At 41.1% G+C, this 19098-nt stretch overlaps 1 protein-coding gene across 1 annotated transcript in view; it reads left to right on the top strand.

The window, feature by feature from the left end:
* ADCY5 (adenylate cyclase 5) overlaps window positions 1-19098 on the top strand; it is a 358907-nt gene that overhangs the window by 295398 nt on the left and 44411 nt on the right. The window contains exons 9-11 of the mRNA XM_043504850.1: window positions 6875-6897; window positions 14600-14744; window positions 16828-16925. Coding sequence (XP_043360785.1) covers window positions 6875-6897; window positions 14600-14744; window positions 16828-16925 — 266 coding nt within the window. The remainder of the gene's footprint in view (window positions 1-6874; window positions 6898-14599; window positions 14745-16827; window positions 16926-19098) is intronic.

Genomic DNA, 19098 nt, shown 5'->3' with positions numbered 1-19098 from the left:
CGACGCTGAGCTGCTTGCATGCCTCTGCCTAGAAGCTGGACCTGCTGCTGGCTGCTTCAGGGGCACAGCACTGTCGGCAGTGCCAGGACAGGCAGGAAGCCTGCCTCTGCACTCCGACTGCGCCACTGACTGGAAGCTGCTGGAGGTAAGCCCGCGCCCCAATCTCCTGCCCCAGCCCTGAGCCCCCCCAAACCCTTAACCCCTCATTCCTGGCCCCACCCTTCAGCCCTCACCCCTGCACCCCACCCCTCTGTCCAGCCTGAGCACCCTATCCCCAGCTATGTTGGGTCATGGGCATCAACAATTTTCTTCAACTGGGTCACCAGAAAAAAAATTTGAAAACCAGTGGTTTAAGGAACTTGTTACTTCCGGTGGTCTGTCTGTCAGAGTTTGAGTTTGATGATTTTCAGAAAAAAGCACAAGACTTTTTTTTTCTCCCTGAACTTTATTATTATTATTTATTAAGACCATGGTGTTCCGCAGTGATGCCTATGAAAATCAGCTAAACAATGACAGTTAGTTCACGTGGCAGTTGGGGAAAACCAATTATTATTTTTAACTTTCAGATAATTTGGAACCATCAAGTTGTGCAATAACTGGGCTCCACACCCAGGTGATTTAATATATGGTATCCTTGTTATTGGTCATGTTCAGTGCATCATAAGCCCTCCAGAGCAGGGACTGTGTCTACTTGTGTTTCCTATGGCTCCTAGCACAGTGGACCCGGTTCCTGAACAACGCCTTTGAGCAATACTGCGGTGTAAAGGATTACGAATATTATTACATATATTCCTGAGATGACCTGACACTATGCCAGTAACCATGCGGAAAAGCTTATGAATAAATATTACCTACTGAATGCCAATGGTGTGATCAATGTTTAAATATATGACAATTCCCACTCTGAGGAGCCTTCAATCAATTAGTCTATTGCATTTATTGGTTAGCACCAAGGTCTGGATTTTGGGCTTATAAAACCCAATATTGCAAAGTGCCGGGCAGCAGTTGTATTAAAGTCAAGTTGAGGGAGATCAGCAGCCTTCAGATAGTTTCCCAGCACTTTGCTGAATTAGATACACAGTGAGGATTGGTTGTACTTCCCTGTACTTAGAATTTTCACGAGTGACTTGTGTTTTTAATGATAATTAGATGTCGAATTACCAAAGGTCTTAGATGCAAAATAAGGACCACTTCCTGAGCTGGTGCAAGTTAGCATTGCTCCATTCACTGTCATCCAAGTCAATGGAGCTACCCTCGCTTACACTAATCGAGGACCTGGCCATGTATCTTTTAATAAACATATATTCTGCCTCTATATATAATAGCACCAAAAGACATGTCATTTCCACTAACAGGCATCATGCAGAAAATGCACATGCTCATTAAGAGCAGAATAGAGCCCTAAAATATGTGGAAAATTCCAAACACTGATTATGCTCTTCTGCCAATTGCTTAGAGAGGGTCTACTTGAGGAAATGTTATGGGGAAGTACCCTAAGATTGTCTCAATTGAATCCTTGAGCAATGTTTTCAGTATCCCAGTGAAGTGCTTCTGTGCAAATAAGGAGTATTTCCTTTAATAATATCTTAGCCTTTTAGAAGTTGCATTGAAAAAAAATCAGCTTGCAGGTTCTCTTGCATAATAATTCCATTGTATAAGCTTTGCTGTATGAAGAAGCCATCATTCATTCAAAATGGGAGTATTTGAAGTGAATAATTTAATTTACTTAGCTAAAGAGGTTCTCACTAAATATAATTTTAAGCTGCTTCCTTTCAATTAAAATTCAAGTCACTCTTAAATATTTAACCTCATTAGATGAGAAAAGTCACAAAAGAAAAACTGAGTAATATATTTTTGCTATACCTGATGTATACATTTTTGAGTCTTTCATTTTGAGAATCTAGCGTAAGTTGAACTACTAGCATAGAAGTCTCGTATAATCATTTCCAGTGTTTCAAGCAAGTTTTAGTGTTTAAACAAGAATCTAAATTAACCCAATATTATTTTTTAATGTTTTAAATGGGCTTGCCAGAAAAAAAATCAAAGTTCGCTTGTGCAAACCAGGTAATTGCACACTCAAATCGGCAGTTAGGCATGATTGTCAGATTTCTGTTGACCTGTGAAAGTTTGCCCATTATAAAGTGTTCACCTGTTTTTATGAGAATCACTGCTGTGTCCTTTTGAAAATTGACCCAGTTGGTCTACATTTTCAAACTTGGGTGCCTGAAATTTAGGTGTTCAGTATCAGTATGTAGTGTCAACATGTAGAGTCAGTAGGAACAGTGGATATTCCGCTGCCATTGAAAATCAGGCCACTAATTTGGGCTCCTGTGTATGGGTTTAGTTCCCTAACTCCCAGGAATCCATGTCTGAAAATGTGGACTTTATGTTTAACAAGCCAGCACTGTCTGTGTTTTTTTACATTAAGGTTCACCCCTGCCCCATTTGTTGGGTGATAGCTATTCAAGTTCAGATGATTTCTTTTGTCAGTGCAACTAGCTGTGTTACCAGACAAATATGAGCACTTTGTCAACATGGTTAATCAGTGGGCTTTTATTTCTGGCACCATCTTGTAAAATTGTATACAGGTGAAAAAAAATCAACTCTTTTGACAGCTGTAAAGCAATTTAAGTGAAACAAATGTCTGAGTGATATTTCAGTCCCTCTTTAACCTTAAACCAAAAGCACTTGTAGTATTCGTTGGCTTAGTTACCTGGACATGCAAAATGTTCTTGGACATGCTAAGTAAGTTTGTTGGGCGTGCTAAAACATGCTTCCTTCCCATTCCGCATTAGTCTGCTAGTAGTTAGTAATGAAGAGACTGGGACAGAAAGTGTCAAGGTTCCTTCCCCACTCTGAACTCTAGGGTACAGATGTGGGGACCTGCATGAAAACCTCCTAAGCTTAGGTTAAAACTTCCCCAAGGTACAAACTATTTTACCTTTTGCCCTTGGACTTTCGCTGTCACCACCAAACGTCTAACCCGGGATTATTATTGGGAAAGAGTCATTTGGAAATGTCTTTGCCCCCAAAATCCTCACCAAAACCTTGCACCCCCCTTCATGGGGAAGATTTGATAAAAATCCTCACCAATTTGCATAGGTGACTACAGAGCCAAACCCTTGGATCTTAAGAACAATGAAAAAAGCATTCAGTTTCTTAGAAGAAAAATTTTAATAGAAGAAAAAGGAAAAAGAATCACCTCTGTAAAATCAGGATAGTAAATACCTTACAGGATAATTAGATTCAAAACATAGAGAATCCCTCTAGGCAAAACCTTAAGTTACAAAAAGACACAAAGACAGGAATATCCATTCCATTCAGCACAGCTTATTTTCTCAGCCATTTAAAGAAATCATAATCTAACACATATCTAGCTAAATTACTTACTAAGTTCTAAGACTCCATTCCTGTTCTGTCCCCGTCAAAAGCATCACACAGACAGACCCAAACCCTTTGTTTCTCCCCCTTTCCAGCTTTGAAAGTATCTTGTCTCCTCATTGGTCATTTTGGTCAGGTGCCAGCGAGGTTAACCTAGCTTCTTAACCCTTTACGGGTGAAAAGGCTTTTCCTCTGACCAGGAGGGATTTTAAAGGTGTTTACCCTTCCCTTTATATTTATGACAGGAGAGTTCCTCTTTCTGCATGCCTGAATGGCAGTGTTTGAGTTGCAGTTTCAATTTTAAAGTGTGGGTTTAGTCTGAAAAGCGACTTTAAAAATGGCACTTTTTTGTTCAATGTACCTGCTCTGTGTATTCAGACAAACAGATCTGTTGATTTCAGTGACAAAAATATGTTTTCTCTTGTTTGTCCTGCAAAGCCTACACAGCTTAGGGAAAATGTGCAGGATTCTGTTCTGCCTCTCACATCATCACCAGATTGATAACTTATTTCCAGTTGCAGGACCAGATTTTGCCCTCACTTACAACTCTTCAATGCCATTGTCTCCAGTGTCATTGAATAAGGGCAGTTGTGGACAGGATTTGGCCAGCAGGCTGTGTATGGAAAGGATCCACATTAAATCTCAGAACCCAGGCTAAGATTGCAATGCTAGCATTACTCCTGGGAGAATTCTGCAACAAAAAATTAAAAATTCTGCTCACAATATTTTAAAATTCTGCAAAATTCTGCGTATTTTATTTGTCAAAATAACACAATATCATCACGCCAGTTTCAATTACTTTTGGTCATTTATTTCAAAATGCCTGTCAGCAAGTATATCTGTAACAATATAGATGACAAAAAAGATTCAGGAAATGTTTTTTGACAGCGAGATTTCTTACTAGGCATATTAATACAGAACTCTGAGTAATAATTCATTTAAACTATAATACAGAACTGTATTTCCCGCACCCCCTCAGAAGCAGTGCAAAGGCTTGGGGGAGTCAGGGATAATGGAGGAGCTGAGGGAGAGGGAAGTAAATTGCTGGGAAGGAGCCTGGGTGTGAACTTGGAGGGTTGTTGGGTATGGATGGGAAAAGTATGGAAGAACAGATTTTTTAGGGGGAGACAGGGAGGGATTATTAGGGAGCTTCCCCCATCCAGACCCTGGCTGACCCCAGCCTCTCCCATTCAGTCAGGCACATCTGGTCCTGTCCCCATGTTCTTGCACCCCTATGTGTCCTTGCACCCCCTGTCCACATGTGTCCCTCTATCCCCACTCAGACACCCACTCTCCCCATCCCATGTGGCCCTGCATCCCCCTCTCCTGTCCCTATGTGTCTCTGTACTCTCATCCAGACACTCTCCTGTCCCTGTGTCCCTGCAACCCCTCCCCCTGTCCCTATGTGTCCCTGCACCCCTTCCCCCATCCCTGTGCCTCCACCCAGCCACTCTCCTGTCCCCATGTGTCCCTGCACCCTCTCCCTCTGTCCCCATGTATCTCTGTGCCCCACCCAGCCACTCCCCTATCCCTATATGTCCCTGCACCCCCTCCCCCTGTCCCTATGAGTCTCTGTGCTCCCCACCCAATCACTCTCCTGTTCCCATGTGTCCTTGTGCCCCACTTCCCTGTCCTCATGTAACTCTGCACCCCCTCCCCCATCATCATGTGGCCCTGCAACTCCTTCCCCCCTGTGGCCCTGTGCCTCCACTCCCATTCAGCCCCTGCCTCAGTCTGTCCTCCCCCACTAGCCCTTATGAGCCCCTATCTGACCCCCCCAGTACCCCACATTGTCTGTCTCCCCATAAGCCATGTCTCCTGATCTGGCCCGCTGCGAAGAAGGCTGCCCTCTCTCTTCCCTCACTGGCAGAGAGCTGCTACTGTTCTTGCACCACAGCACCACTTGGTGGGCAAAAGTCAGAGCTGCAGCAGCATTTCAGCAGAAGCTTTTTCTGTGCAAAAATATAAAAATATGGGGGGCTCATTAATTATGCACGCGTGCAGTAGAGCAGAATTCTCCCAGGAGTATAGCATACCATCATTTCACTTGTAAACTAAACACATTTGAGCTGGAGTCACTGAGATGCACAAAAACCCCATGGAATCCTACATCTGTCATCACTACATTTGCTAGAGTTTTAACACAGTGTACAAATTCTGCCCTCATGTACATAGGCACAACTTCTGTTGATTTCAGTGAGACTTGTACCTGGGTATCTGAAGGCAGATTTTAGTCCAGTCCATATGAAACCTATTTTATGAAGCTATTCTGCTCTATCAGGTATGTTAATAAAAATTTCAGATTGCAGATAAATGCATATTTTTTTCTTGAGACCCTTCAAACAACTCTCAGGACTTATCGGACCTTTAAACGTGTAGATAGCTTATTCAATAAACCTGAATGACTCTGAAGTGTATTTTAAATCACTTGTCAAAATACAAGAAATTTCCCCCTTCCCATTCATAGAGATGCATTTTAGTGTTAAGGGGGAGCATGCAAGGGCTTGAAAAAAGAACAGATTTTGTTAGTAATGCTTAACTAAATGGATCCCCAATAAATAGTCCATTAATGTCTTATCCACTGTTTTTGATGGCTAAAAAGTCTATGTTTATGCAAAATACTTGGCATGATAAAGTTCCAAGAATGGGAATTTCAAAAACGGTGGCCAAATTCTACTCCCATTTAAGTTCCACTGTGTTAGACCAGCTCTGAGCACTTTTGAAAATCCCACCCTAATAAGAGAAATGACTTTAAGAAAATGAATAGACTTCAAAAGTAGACATGGGAGAGCAAAGACTCATGATAATAAGCATTGAAGAAGAAATGGATGTCTAACTATATAAGCCCTTCCTGTGATTGGAGGCAGATCACATCAGCCAAATTAATACATCGTGCAGGCTAGCAGTGCATTAACTACAATGGAATTGCACCCACCTGTCAGTCTGAATTTTGACTCAAGTGTATATTGCATCACTTGTATCAAGAAAAGGAGTACTTGTGGCACCTTAGAGACTAACAAATTTATTTGAGCATAAGCTTTCATGAGCTACAGCTCACTTCAGCTCATGAAAGCTTATGCTCAAATAAATTTGTTAGTCTCTAAGGTGCCACAAGTACTCCTTTTCTTTTTGCGAATACAGACTAACATGGCTGCTACTCTGAAACCTATCACTTGTATCAGTAACCTTTTCTTATAGGTACAGCAAATGCATGACAAAGGTCAACAGAAGGAGCAGAAGTCATTCCCTTACCTTTAACTTTCATATGTTTATTTTAAGACATGTATTTATATAAAATTGTGTTCTGCCCAATCTATCTGATGAATGACATAGAGACAGAGAATATTGTATTGGCTTGGCAAGTATCTCCATCAACATATAACAAATGAGCCCTGTGAAAGCTCCTGTATGAAATGCCATCCATCAGAATTCTTTATTGTATCCAAGGTAATTCTGTTTCCTAACTGTTATGTTTTCATTTTCTTTCTTTCAGGGTTTTGAGGATCCCAAGGACAAGTAAGCAAATTTTGTCATAAATGTTTTGTGTTTCTGCATTCTTGTTGGGTTTTTTCCCCTAATTTGAAATTAGCTTTTGAGACAGAGGCCCAATTTCTAACCATGGAGATGGGCGTCCCCATATTTTTTATTCACGGATGAGGTCACAGCCTGGAGAGTGGCAGTGACATTTCCTGTAGGGGCAGCTAATCTAAAGGCACCACCTCCACGGGTGTGAGGGCTAGTCCATTTCCAGTTACCTTCTGTTTTAAGCAAATCTGTGGAGAATGATGAGAAGGAGTCTAAGTGCCAGTTGCAGAACCTGTCCTAGAAAATTATAAACAATGCTGGCACACATGGCATCCTCTTACCCAGGGCGCTTCTTGTGCAAAAGAACTTGAGCAGTAGCCACTGCTGCTATTATTATTTATTTATTTTGCTTTACCAATTAAGGAACAGTAAGGATGAGCTTCAATGGGAATGGGTTCAGTCTATCAGCTCAGGACAGGTGGGAGTGGGGATTATAAAGTGGGAGAGGACAGTAAGAGATCCTCCTAGCTCCAGTAGTGAAATAGAGTGTTAGGATATAGATATTCAGGTCTGTCTTCAAAGGCCTATACTTTAAGAATTTAGGTGTATTTGTATCATTTAGCTAGGTATAGAGGTATAAAAGAAAGAATCAAAATCACTGCCTGTTTATAGGGCCTTTTCTCACTGTGACAGTCTGAGGCTCTGTTCTTAGGCTAAGGGTTTGGCTAAGCAGCAGAGGCAGCCATAAACTGGGAAGCGAATGGTCAGATCCTAACATTCCAACCCAGTCTCATTGAAATAAGGTTCTATTGGGCCGTTAGGATACAATCCTTCCTGATAATGCCTGTCACCTCCAGAGAAAGGGAAGTGCCTAGAAGATGTAAAAGGAAACTTAGTTTGATAGCATCCTGTCTGGCAAGAACTCACTTATCAATAGCTGGGATGTGAAATCCTCATTTCTTTGTTATTCTATCACTGTAGTCCCCATTTCCCTATTGTTTGTCTGTATAATTTCTGTCTGGTTCTGTGATTGTTTCTGTCTGCTGTATAATTAATTTTGTTGCGTGTAAACCAATTAAGGTGGTGGAATATAATTGGTTAGATAATCATGTTACAATATGTTAGGACTGGTTAGTTAAATTTCAGTAAAATAATTGGTTAAGGTATAGCGAAGCAGAACTCAAGTTTTACTATATAGTCTGCAGTCAATCAGGAAGTAAAGAGTGGGGGGAATGGGAACAGGGACACAGGCCAGGTTCTGTGGTGTCAGAGCTGGGAAAGGGGACACTAAGGAAGGAAATTGGAATAATTGCTTGCTGGAAGTTCACCCCAATAAACATCTAGTTGTTTGCACCTTTGGACTTCGGGTATTGTTGCTCTCTGTTCATTTGAGAAGAACCAGGGAAGTAAGCGGGTGAAGGAATAAGCCCCCTAACACAGAGGAACCCCTGAGACAAGAGAGTTGAGGGGGAACTCTCACTGTCTTAGTGTTACACAATTGCTGCACTTACAGAAGCTCCCATGTCAGCTTGTCCATCCAGCAAAGACAATATCAATGCTCAGACCTTTAGTTGGCAGATCATTCATTTAGGGGAAGTGGAAGCTCAGATAGAAGAAACCCAGCCAGGTAAGAGAGATGTAAAATGCATTTAGATTCATTCTACTGCTAGTGCCAATGAAATTACCTGTAGTGGGTAGTAATGTAGAAGAACAGCTGGGCCAGGAAATAAGAGTTAAATTGTGTACACTTACACTGGGCTCATTTCCTAAACGAAGCAAATGAGAGAGAAATAACAGAACAGGAGCTATATTGAGATACTTGTAAATGAAGGTTCATATACTGAGAAGTCAGTTGCACCATCTATCAGATTTATGGATAATGAAAGCTATCCTAATGTGACACCAAACAAATGGATTATTCTGTTATCCACAACAGGCAGGTCCCTACCTTATAGTTATAAGTCACTTTACAAACATTATCCAACCCTCATAGCAGCCCTATCACGTAACAGGGTAAGTAAGAATAGTTATCCCCATTTTACAGGAGGAGAAGTTGGGGCAGAGAGGTTGCAACTTGCCACCGGGAGATGTTGTCAGAGCCATTTGAACTCTGAAGTTCTTGGCTCCCAGTTCTGTGCTAAACCCACTGGCTCATGCTTTTCAATGAATACATAAAGTCAAGCCCACTCCATGAAAATTCATATTGAAACAGGGAGGCCTTAAGCCTGCAGAGAAGGATGTCATCAATGAATTTTGGCATATGTTGAAGGGAACAGCATTCCAGAGTTTTGGGCCACTCCCTCCAGTACAAAGGGTTGTGACCAAAATCTTCAGAACTGGCCAATGATATTAAGTGCCTCAGTTTTTGGTAGTCGAACTTAGAAACATCTTGCTTGATTTTCAGAGATGCTGAACACCCGCAGTTTTTCAGTAAAGCCAATGGGAGTTGTGGGTGCTTAGTGCCTCTGAAAATTGGGCCTCTTTAAGATCTCTCAAATTGAGACAACCAAAATCACTGGCAGCTTCTGAAAATGTTGGCCTGTGAATAAAAGCCAAATTCTGTCAAGTTATTTAGTCCCTGTGTTTCTAACAAACCTCTGTGACTAAAATGCTTACTTTGCTCCTTCCCCTCAACATTCCTTATCTTTTTGTTTGTTTGTTTTCGAAACATACCCAGAAGAAAATTTACATATAAAGGATGTTTTCTCTAACGATGCTGAGCCATTACGAGAAGGATATGGTAACAAGATGTTGATAATAAATTTCCAAGAAAGATGATCTTCTTTGGTTAAATTAATCTCTGGCAGCTCATTAAAATGAATGATACTTGCTCTAAATTTTCCAGTTCACTCAGGATCATATACCAGTTTATGCCTTAAATCTTTAATTGCTTGCCTCTTTTTTTGACGATGAAGTTGGCTCTCAACAGAATTTTTTCTTGTCATTTATTCCAGTTAGTCGTCTGTCTTAAAATTTGCTGTTTTTTAAAAAAAGATTCTTCAATATCATATTAACTCTGAGGTTTTACCTCTAAATTTTGAACAACAAAAATGCTATTAATAATTAAATCCTAATAATTGCATTGTTTGATCTCACTACTGGCATTAACCTGTTGCTCACTAAATGTGTTTGCAATGGAAGTAGAGGAAGAGGCCAGCACTGAGAAGGAGGGTGGGGGGAAACAACCATGGATTCATTGCCGGTTGTGTTTACTAATACAGCATCTTTATTACCAAGATATTTTTATTTATGAAATAACTTTTATTGTAGAGGTGCGATTAAAAGAACAAAGGAATTTTTATTGGGCTGTACGTCTTTGAATGAATGAATCAAGCTATGTGGGAGCTGAATTGAATCGGTTGCCACTGCTGTTTGTAAAATATCTGGTTTTAGGGTCAAATTGGCACCTCCCCTGGAAGTGACATGGTAAAATGACAAGTGGCTCAGGAAGCTTCATGAGAGTCAGAATTTCTGCTGATCTTTCCTGTGACAGAGCGTAAATAGGTTGTTTCATGTCCTTTGGAGTAATGACCCTGCCCCCAGTGGAGTTTCTAGGAGGAGGTGTTGCTCAATAGGAATAAAAGTTGCGGGGGAGAGGGGGTTTAAAACCCTAGCACAGTTGTGGACAACCTGCGGCCCATCAGTGTAATCCGCTGGTGGACTGTGAGACAGTTTGTTTACACTGACTGACCACAGGCACAGCTGCTCACAGCTCCCAGTGGCCGCGGTTTGCCATTCCTGGCCAATGGGAGCTCCAGGAAGCGGCGCAGGCTGCAAGGATGTGCTGGCCGCTGCTTTCCGCAGCTCCCATTGGCTGGGAACAGTGAACCATGGCCACTGAGAGCTGTGGGCAGCCATGCCAATGTAAACAAACTGTCTCGAGGCCCACCAGTGGAATACCCTGATGGGCGCCCGCAGGTTGCCCACAACTGCCCTAGCAGGTCTTTCAGAGTACCAGCTGGGTGTGCCTCCTCAATTTTAAGCATTTTGATGCAGCTTAAATGCTTCCGAAAGCCAGAAGAATAATTCTGAAGTGTGTCTAACAGCAAGGGATCCTAACGTGCTCTCCTTCCCCATAGCCATACAACAGTATCAGTAAAAATTTCTACATTTCTACACCCTTCATTGCTTGAGCAGTGTAACTCTACTCTGCTTATAGGGACTACCTCCAGGGGTGAGTCTTCTCATTCCTTGGCATCTGTGGCAAGAAGTGTGCTGATAAAGGTGATGTGACCTAATGTCCAAAAAGGAACTGCTCTTAGGCAATCAACTCAAGGCTACCAAACTGCGATGGGATAACACTTTGAGTCTTTGGCCAGATTCAAACCAGCGACTTAGAGGTGAAATGACCCATAGACCATTACTAAGCCTGAGCCAGCCAGCCACAGTCAAAAACTACCCAAAGTTTCTTCTCCTTCCTGTTTCCTCCCAGGCTGTGCTGTTAGACTGGAACTTTGAATATAGCTGAGGCTCACTGAGATGGCAATGAGTTTTAACCTTGGATTCTTGGAGAAAATGATTGCAATTCTCATGTGATATAAAAATGGCTAAATTTAAATTGTCCAAATCTAGAAATAACTAGCAGGAATTTTGAATGCGTTCTGTAAATAGGACTAGTAATTTCCTTGCTATTTTTATGGGGCTAGAGAACAGGATTATGACAACTGAGCAAAAATAAAAAATGGCTCTTCATGTACTTAAGCAGATGTGGTTTCTTTAAAACAAACATCTAGAAGTAAATTGAATTTCCTTTTTTCCAAGGGGAAATTAAATTGCATTTCAGAAGTGGAATATATACTAGCTGATGGATTAAATAACTGTGGTGTCCAAAAATAAAAACAGTCCTTCTCCTTTCCCTAACCCTTGTTGAAATGCAAACCCTTGCTATAACAACATTAAGGAACTGAGACAAAGACCATTTGCATTTGTCAGACTGCCTCCCATATGAATGCTGAGGATGTATTGTAATGACTTATCTTCTGTATATCTGTATCACTGTCTTCTTTTGGTAGGAATTTCAATGATCAATGGTGTGTCATAAGACAGTGGAGCCTGATTATTATTATTATTTGTCAGATATGTACAGATCCTGTTGACTTAAATTGAAGTTGTGGGTATTGAGCTCTTCTGAAAATCAGGTCCAATCATGCTAAAGCTAGTGAAACGTCTCCTTTAATTCCAGTGTTGAGGGGCATTGGCTTTTGAAACAGAAGTCCTGATTATGTTTTGGCAGCTGCCATGAAGTTCTGAGTGGCTTTTGTGAGCATCTTACTCTCACCTACAAAGATCTTTTGGCCACGGGTTTGTTACAATTCATGCTATACACCTGCATTAGCCAGTGTTATATAGCACTGACAAAACCCAGAAAACTCAGCTGGCAATAAATACCATCTTTCATCCTGCCCTGTTGTGCTTTAGGTTTCATTTTTAGGAGTGCCTGAACAATGGCTGATTTCGCCTAACATGGGCTGTATGTTGCCCTGGAATTAATTAGAATTGCAATTGGAATCAGGCATTACATTAGGGTCTGTCCTAATACAAGTTATATTTACTTGGGCATCGTGGAAACTGAGCAGAATAACATTTCAGCTTTAGCTTTTAATTTCTGCCTCTTGTCAGTTTAAGCCAGACCATTAAAGAGACAATGGCAAGCTATAAAAATTCTGACTGAGGTTTTTCAAAAATGATTAGTGCCTTACTTTTTGGGTGCTCAACTTGAGACATCTTAAAGGAGCCTGCTTTTCAGATTATTGGTTTTCATCACTATTTGAAAATTACATTCCTATAAAGTGGCTCTATGTGGGCATCAGAAACCCTGTGGTATGAAAACACCTGTGGGACTGAACATCACTCATCATTTGAAAACTTTGGTCTGTATGTTTGGAAAGTAGGATCTGACTCCACATTGCTTTGCCACCTTGTGCCATCTTTTCTCTTATCTCAAAGGTATACAATAATATCATCTGAATAAGAAAATGCTTTGACCCAAGAACCTCGGGATGCCAGAGCTGCTAGGGCTGGGAGAGGTCCCTGAAGTTTATAGGGGTACAGAGATCCCCCTGGGTTCCCCAAAAGAATGTCATGTAAGGTCTCTAATAAAAGCCTGTGTCACACTGGTCATCATGACCATTGTGAGATGCATGTACGGAGAATATGTGAGGAATTATGTGTATATAAATTGTCATTTCGGTAGTTACAAGCAGGTCATTCAGCGATAGCATGTCTTGAGATAGACTTCTCCAGATGGGATGGGAGACACTTATCTCCAGGGAGTCTATTGTGTATTGTATATCCTACAATAGGAGTCTGTTAGCATTCTAAGGCAAATGATAGCGAAGAGCTGGCAGAGACTTGAGAAGAAAGTTAACAGAAAGGGTAAACAGCTGGGGAGGGACCCTATCTTGAGGTGACCATCAAAAGTCTGTTCTGGTATATTTGGAGGTGCAAAGAGACCCTCTAGTGTCCTTCACCTAGGAAGCAAACCAAGAGCCAGTTTGCTTCATGAAAAAGGGATCTCAACCAGGCTTGGTTGAAAATGCTGGAGAGAACTTTGGGTCAGATGAACTCCTTAAGACAGGAGGATATCTTGTTTGCAATGGTATAGTTAGTTAAGTTTAGACTTTAGAATACATGTTATGATGTTATTTTATAGGTAACCATTTGTTCCCATCTCTCACTCTGTTTTTTATTGGAATTTCTATTCTTTCTTAAGTACTTTTTTCTTTTGTTTTATAATTGTACTCAAGTGCTGGGCGTAATACAGGTGCAGTTGTCTAAGGTGAAACAGATAAACTGTGGTACACTGTTCTTTTGGGAACAGAGGATCTGGGATTTCTGTGGGTATCCAGTGACTGCAGCCGGATACCATAGGGGAACACTTTGAAATGACTTAGGGTGCATCTATAGTCAACTTGCAAAGCAAAGAGTCAGCTGATAGCCCAAAGAAGCATGCTTGAGTGGCTGACAGGCTGGTTATGTTGGGGACCTAACACCCACCTGGCACAAGAAAAACTGTCATGTTGGAGGCAGGTGGTGACGAGGCGACTCACAGCCTTGGCTGCCCCAAGAAGTGTCACAAATGGAAAGTTCTGATTTGGTATCAATTTATAGTTTGCCCAGCTGTAAATAACTACACAGGAATGACACGGTGGAGAGTCATGCCCAACACCTTTAACTGGTCCTGACAACACTGTAGATAATCAAAGCTGGAGAATTTTTCAAGTTCTGAAATTTCAAGCTGGGGCAGCGCGTGGGAGATTTTGACAATTTTTGTGATTTTTCCCCCCCCCATGTTTTTTGACCAACTCCGGCAATAACATACATAGCAGGAATGAAATGTAGGGAAAAAACAGCACAATAATAATGGAGGGGAAATCCATGTGATTTTAGAGGTTGATGTAGGATAAAAGGACACATTCAAGAGAAGCAAACAGCTTGATGATAGGGAAAGACAGCTATATTAAATACCTTAATTGGGTGAGGACAGATGGATGAGGACTGGCAATGTATTGGATAGCTGATAACATTTCACCTGGAGATTATCCAGCTAAAGTTTGTAATAAATGAGAGGTGATTAACATCCAGATGGCTCTACGGTGAACCGATGAACTCCTTTGGGCCTCTTTGCCGAAAAAAGTTCAAGCTGAGTGCACTGTAAAGTTCCCATTCTCTTCCATTTCTGTGACATCCTCAGGAACACCCAAGAAAGCATGAACCCGGAGGATGAGGTGGATGAGTTTCTGGGCCGTGCAATCGATGCCAGAAGTATTGATCGGTTACGCTCTGAGCACGTTCGCAAGTTTCTTTTAACATTCAGGGAGCCTGACTTAGAGAAGAAGGTAAGATTCCCCAATAACCACTCTCTCAAGTGAAGAAAGTCTATTGTTAGTTTTGTTTGTCCAATTTAAGCTTAAGATCTTCTTCCTACAGTTTGGAGTTACTTCCCCCCCCCCCTCCATTTATCACTTCAGCTCCTTTAGGGAGACCTTAACTTACACTGTGTCCTCTAAAAGCAGGTATGTGTAGAAGGAAACATTAGATAGAAATGCAGCATTGGGTAGGAATGCATGCTGAGCCATTTCTCTCTCACTGATCGCAATGGTGAACTTCAGAGTGAAATCAAGATGTTCTTGTGCCCATTACTGATCCTTGGAGGATGTGTCGTGGGTGGCACTCAAAATTATACTCTTTCTAAACTGCACTGCTCTCTTCTACCAATTTAGGAGAGGAAGGGTGATCTTGAGGCTAAGGAACTGGATTTAGGAAATCTGGATCTGCCAGATATCCTGTGTGATCTGGGGCAAACCATTTAATCTCTCTACCCCTCAACTGCCTGTAAAATGGAGAGAATACTGCTTCACAGGGATATGAGAATAAATTCATAATAAGTTTGGAGGCACTCACATACTACAATGGTGTGTACCATATAAGTAAATAAGTTATTTTACACACACACACACACACATTTTAGGATAACCCTTAATAATAACAATAAAAGGTGAGCTATATTTTTAACAGGAAAAGCCACATCTATAAATGTTAAGTATTTTAATAAAATTTTAATAAAAGGTTAAGTTTGAGTCTGCTATTCTGTCACTATGTTTAGTAATTATGTTTGTTCTGCAAAAAGAGAATACAGTGATTAATCTAGTTAAAGAGTAAGAGGACTTTGCAGTAATTGCAGTATTTTTTCAATTCTGAATGGATCACATTAGGGTTGATCAGAAGTGTAAGCATGTTATTTTCCCCATTTAATTTTATAATTTTAAGAAAACTGAATGGTTCAGATATCTCAAGGGCCTCCTTCTTTCACAGTTTAGGGATTGAGTTTGTTTGGACTAAGAATTGCAGTTCCAGTAGTACAGATGACACGTTTAGGAATTGCACACAGCTCACCTGTGACTGACGCTGATCACTAATGCGAATGTTGTGAATTCATGAGAACCTGTGGCAACCTCACATTTTCATTAGAACCAACTAAAAATGTGCAAATATTTTTTAACACTGGCAGATACCGTGTTTTCTCACTAGGCTTGAAAGAGGGAAACAAGAAATTGGTGTTTTCACAATAATCTTTTATTTCTGGCGAAAAGCAGTGACTTGTTGATGACGTTACCTTTTAATTCATGAACAAAAAATTGCACTGGATTCTGTTCCATAGAAAATGTGAAGGGGGAAGAGCCCTTCCTATCATATTGTTGCACTCATCAATTCTACCTTGGCCTTTGATAGGTCCCCAGATCACTGGAGGGCAGGCGAATTGTTCTGCAACATCCATTGGCCTGCTCCAATTGTACTACAGTTCGCAGCTGTCACTATTATTATTTGTATTGCAGCAGTGCTTAGAGACCCCAAACAGGGATCAGGTGTCCATTGTACTAGACCTTGTACAGGCACATAGCAAAAAGTGTATTCCAAAGAGGTTACACTCAAAGTAATGCCCTGGAGATTTTAGTTTAAACAAGAGATTCTCCTTGTGAGTGGTCCCAAAGAAGATGTGTATTTAGCAGAGAGCAGTCTGGATATAATAGCAAATAAACTTAGTTTAGGAGCCTTAAAAAGCCTTGTCCATGTTTAACTATTTATCCCCACTGGAGGGAGCCCTGGATGGAATGAGTCAACATCGCACAGCTGTGCCCTCTGGTCCTTATTTATATTTTTTGACAGATATGAAAGAGACAAAATATAATTCTTCTTCCCAGTTGCACAGGACCTTTCCACAGCTCTGAGGTCTTTTTGGGGGGAGGGGGCTCCAAAATATAGCCTAAAGTAAGGGGCAATTTTCACACTTCTCTAAGTGGTAGTTCTGCAAGTGGTGCTTCTTGGGGAACCAAGAGGGTGCTGGCTGCTAAATGAGGGGTTTGGTTGGGCGTAGAGGGTGGTATTACCTATGCTTATAAAAGCCTGTTTACCTCCTCTCAGTACTCCAAGCAAGTGGACGACAGATTTGGAGCCTATGTGGCTTGTGCCTCCCTCGTCTTCCTCTTCATCTGCTTTGTCCAAATCACAATCGTGCCCCAGTGAGTAGCTCTCTATCACTTTTTCTGCTTTCTGGCATTTTTTCCCTGTCCTTGAGGCTTCAGTGCATCAAAAGGAAGCAAAAGTCTTGAAATAATGCATGCCTAAGTAGTGTACAATGCTTATTGTGTGCATTCATTTCTAGCTATGGTATATTATGCTTGGCATGCAAGGATTTTCATTTTGCCAGCATGATGTTTTTTTAATATTTACCTCTCATTTGAGAAGTTTGATTTAGTATATTTATAATCCCCCACAAAATAAGATCACTAGAATAGAAAGGGTTGTCTACTGAGGCAGTAAAGTCTTTGTAATACAGGGATAGAGTGTGCCTATGTTGAATGCAGCTGAGCAGAGGAGGACAGGGGAATAAGCAATCCACCACAATCCTCTTGTTCAGTCTATGTGGATCTTGGGTCTGAATACTATTGCAAAGCTCAGCCCTGCTCTATGAACAAATGAGTGGGGACGGCAGAAAATGAGCAGAGCTGTCAAGGCACAAAGGGGGAATTAACCTGCATCGTTTCAAGGGCTGCAGTCATTTATTCACCCACTCCAAGCCAGACAAGAGAGGTAGGAATTGTGCTTCTTAGGTGTGTCAGAGATACAATGCCTTCTGGACTGGTACAGTGTATGGATGGCCCTGTGCTCTGATTAGTGCCTGATGGTACTAGCCCAGACGATCTTCTCAAAAAAGACAATGCTTCAGAATTTTCATGTCTGTTATTGAAAAATGAGGAACTAAGTGTGTTCGTGTTTTTCGGAGACCATAACCGGCTCAGTAGCAATGCTTTCTCATGAATTGTGCACCTAAAAATAGGAAGTGCTCCTAAAATAATTATAGAATCGGTCACTTTTAATCTCAAGAATAATATAATTGAAGAGTCAGAAATGCTCCAATTTATATTCTTCCAATCTAAGACAGCAAAAATTCATTTTAAAAAGACACAAGATAAATGTCCTTACAACTGCTTTCCCTTTCACTCACTTCACCATCCTTTACAGAAGAGAGACCAGGGGTTGTTCATATATCGGTGGGCCACAGAAACAATATGATGTTTGAGGTCACTCTTTCTCCTCCCCCCAGGCAAAAGGATGATTGCCACTGCTCGAGGAATGATAGAATCAACAAAGCAGAATAGCAGCAGCAAAAATACAGTGTATAAAGAGACAGATCCATATAAGGAAATCAGAGGCTGAAAGCTGAATTTAGGTCAATCCCTGCACTTTATACATGCTTAATAATCACTAAAGCTGTTATTTTCATGTTTGCCCAGGTTCTGCAAAAGTTAACACTTTAGATCAGCTGACTTGACACTGCTGCCTTGAATTCATACCTTTGTGAGAGAAGCCCTTTTAAAAGGGTTTGGTTTGCCCGTCAAGGTCACTAAGCAGCTACCGGACTATTTAATTAGAGCTAATTTAACACTTTAAAAAAGGGTTGACAAAAAATGTCTGGGTCCTTGGCCGTCCTGTTGGCTGGCTCTCTTTGTTCTGTATTATTTAAGGAAATCGGAGCAGCTTCATTATGATGTGGCATATGCTGTTTGCCTGCCAGTCTTCTCTTATGGGCAGAAATATTTGATGTTTTGAAATTTTATTTCCAGGTGTTTTAGAGACTCACATAATCTTGAGCACTTTTAGCTTTCCTCAGAAGAATCCACAGGCAGGATACTGGACCTTATAGGAAATTAGTCTAAGCTGTACGGCAAAACCTACTGGCCTTGACATTTCAGATCCCAAAATGCATTTACGTGCATGCCCAAATTTGCATGCACGCTTTTTCTAATACGAAAACCCACGTGTAGGAAAGTCAATGAGATTTAGGATGCTAGATGCCCAAGTCTTTTAAAATGGGATTAGGGTGCTTTTGAAAATTTTACTCTGTGCTTCAGTTTCCTGTCTGCAAAATGAGTATAACACCACTTCCCCATCTCACAGGAGTGTTGTAAGAACAAATATATTACCGATTGTAAGGTGCTCAGATACTACAGTAATGGAGAACATATAACTGCCATAGATCAATACATAAGCATTATTTTTCCATATATATTAATCCTAGCTAACTGGCAAGACTGACTGGAAGTGGTGTGGGTTACCATAATAACATACCATCTCCTGAGACCCAAACTCGTATCTGAGTTGGGTTACAAGTGAACCTGAATTTGGTGGTTC

Source organism: Dermochelys coriacea, chromosome 11, assembly GCF_009764565.3.
Source record: "Dermochelys coriacea isolate rDerCor1 chromosome 11, rDerCor1.pri.v4, whole genome shotgun sequence".
NCBI lineage: Eukaryota > Metazoa > Chordata > Testudines > Dermochelyidae > Dermochelys > Dermochelys coriacea.
The sequence above is the reverse complement of the archived record's forward strand: the minus strand, read 5'-3'. Positions and strand labels throughout refer to the sequence as shown.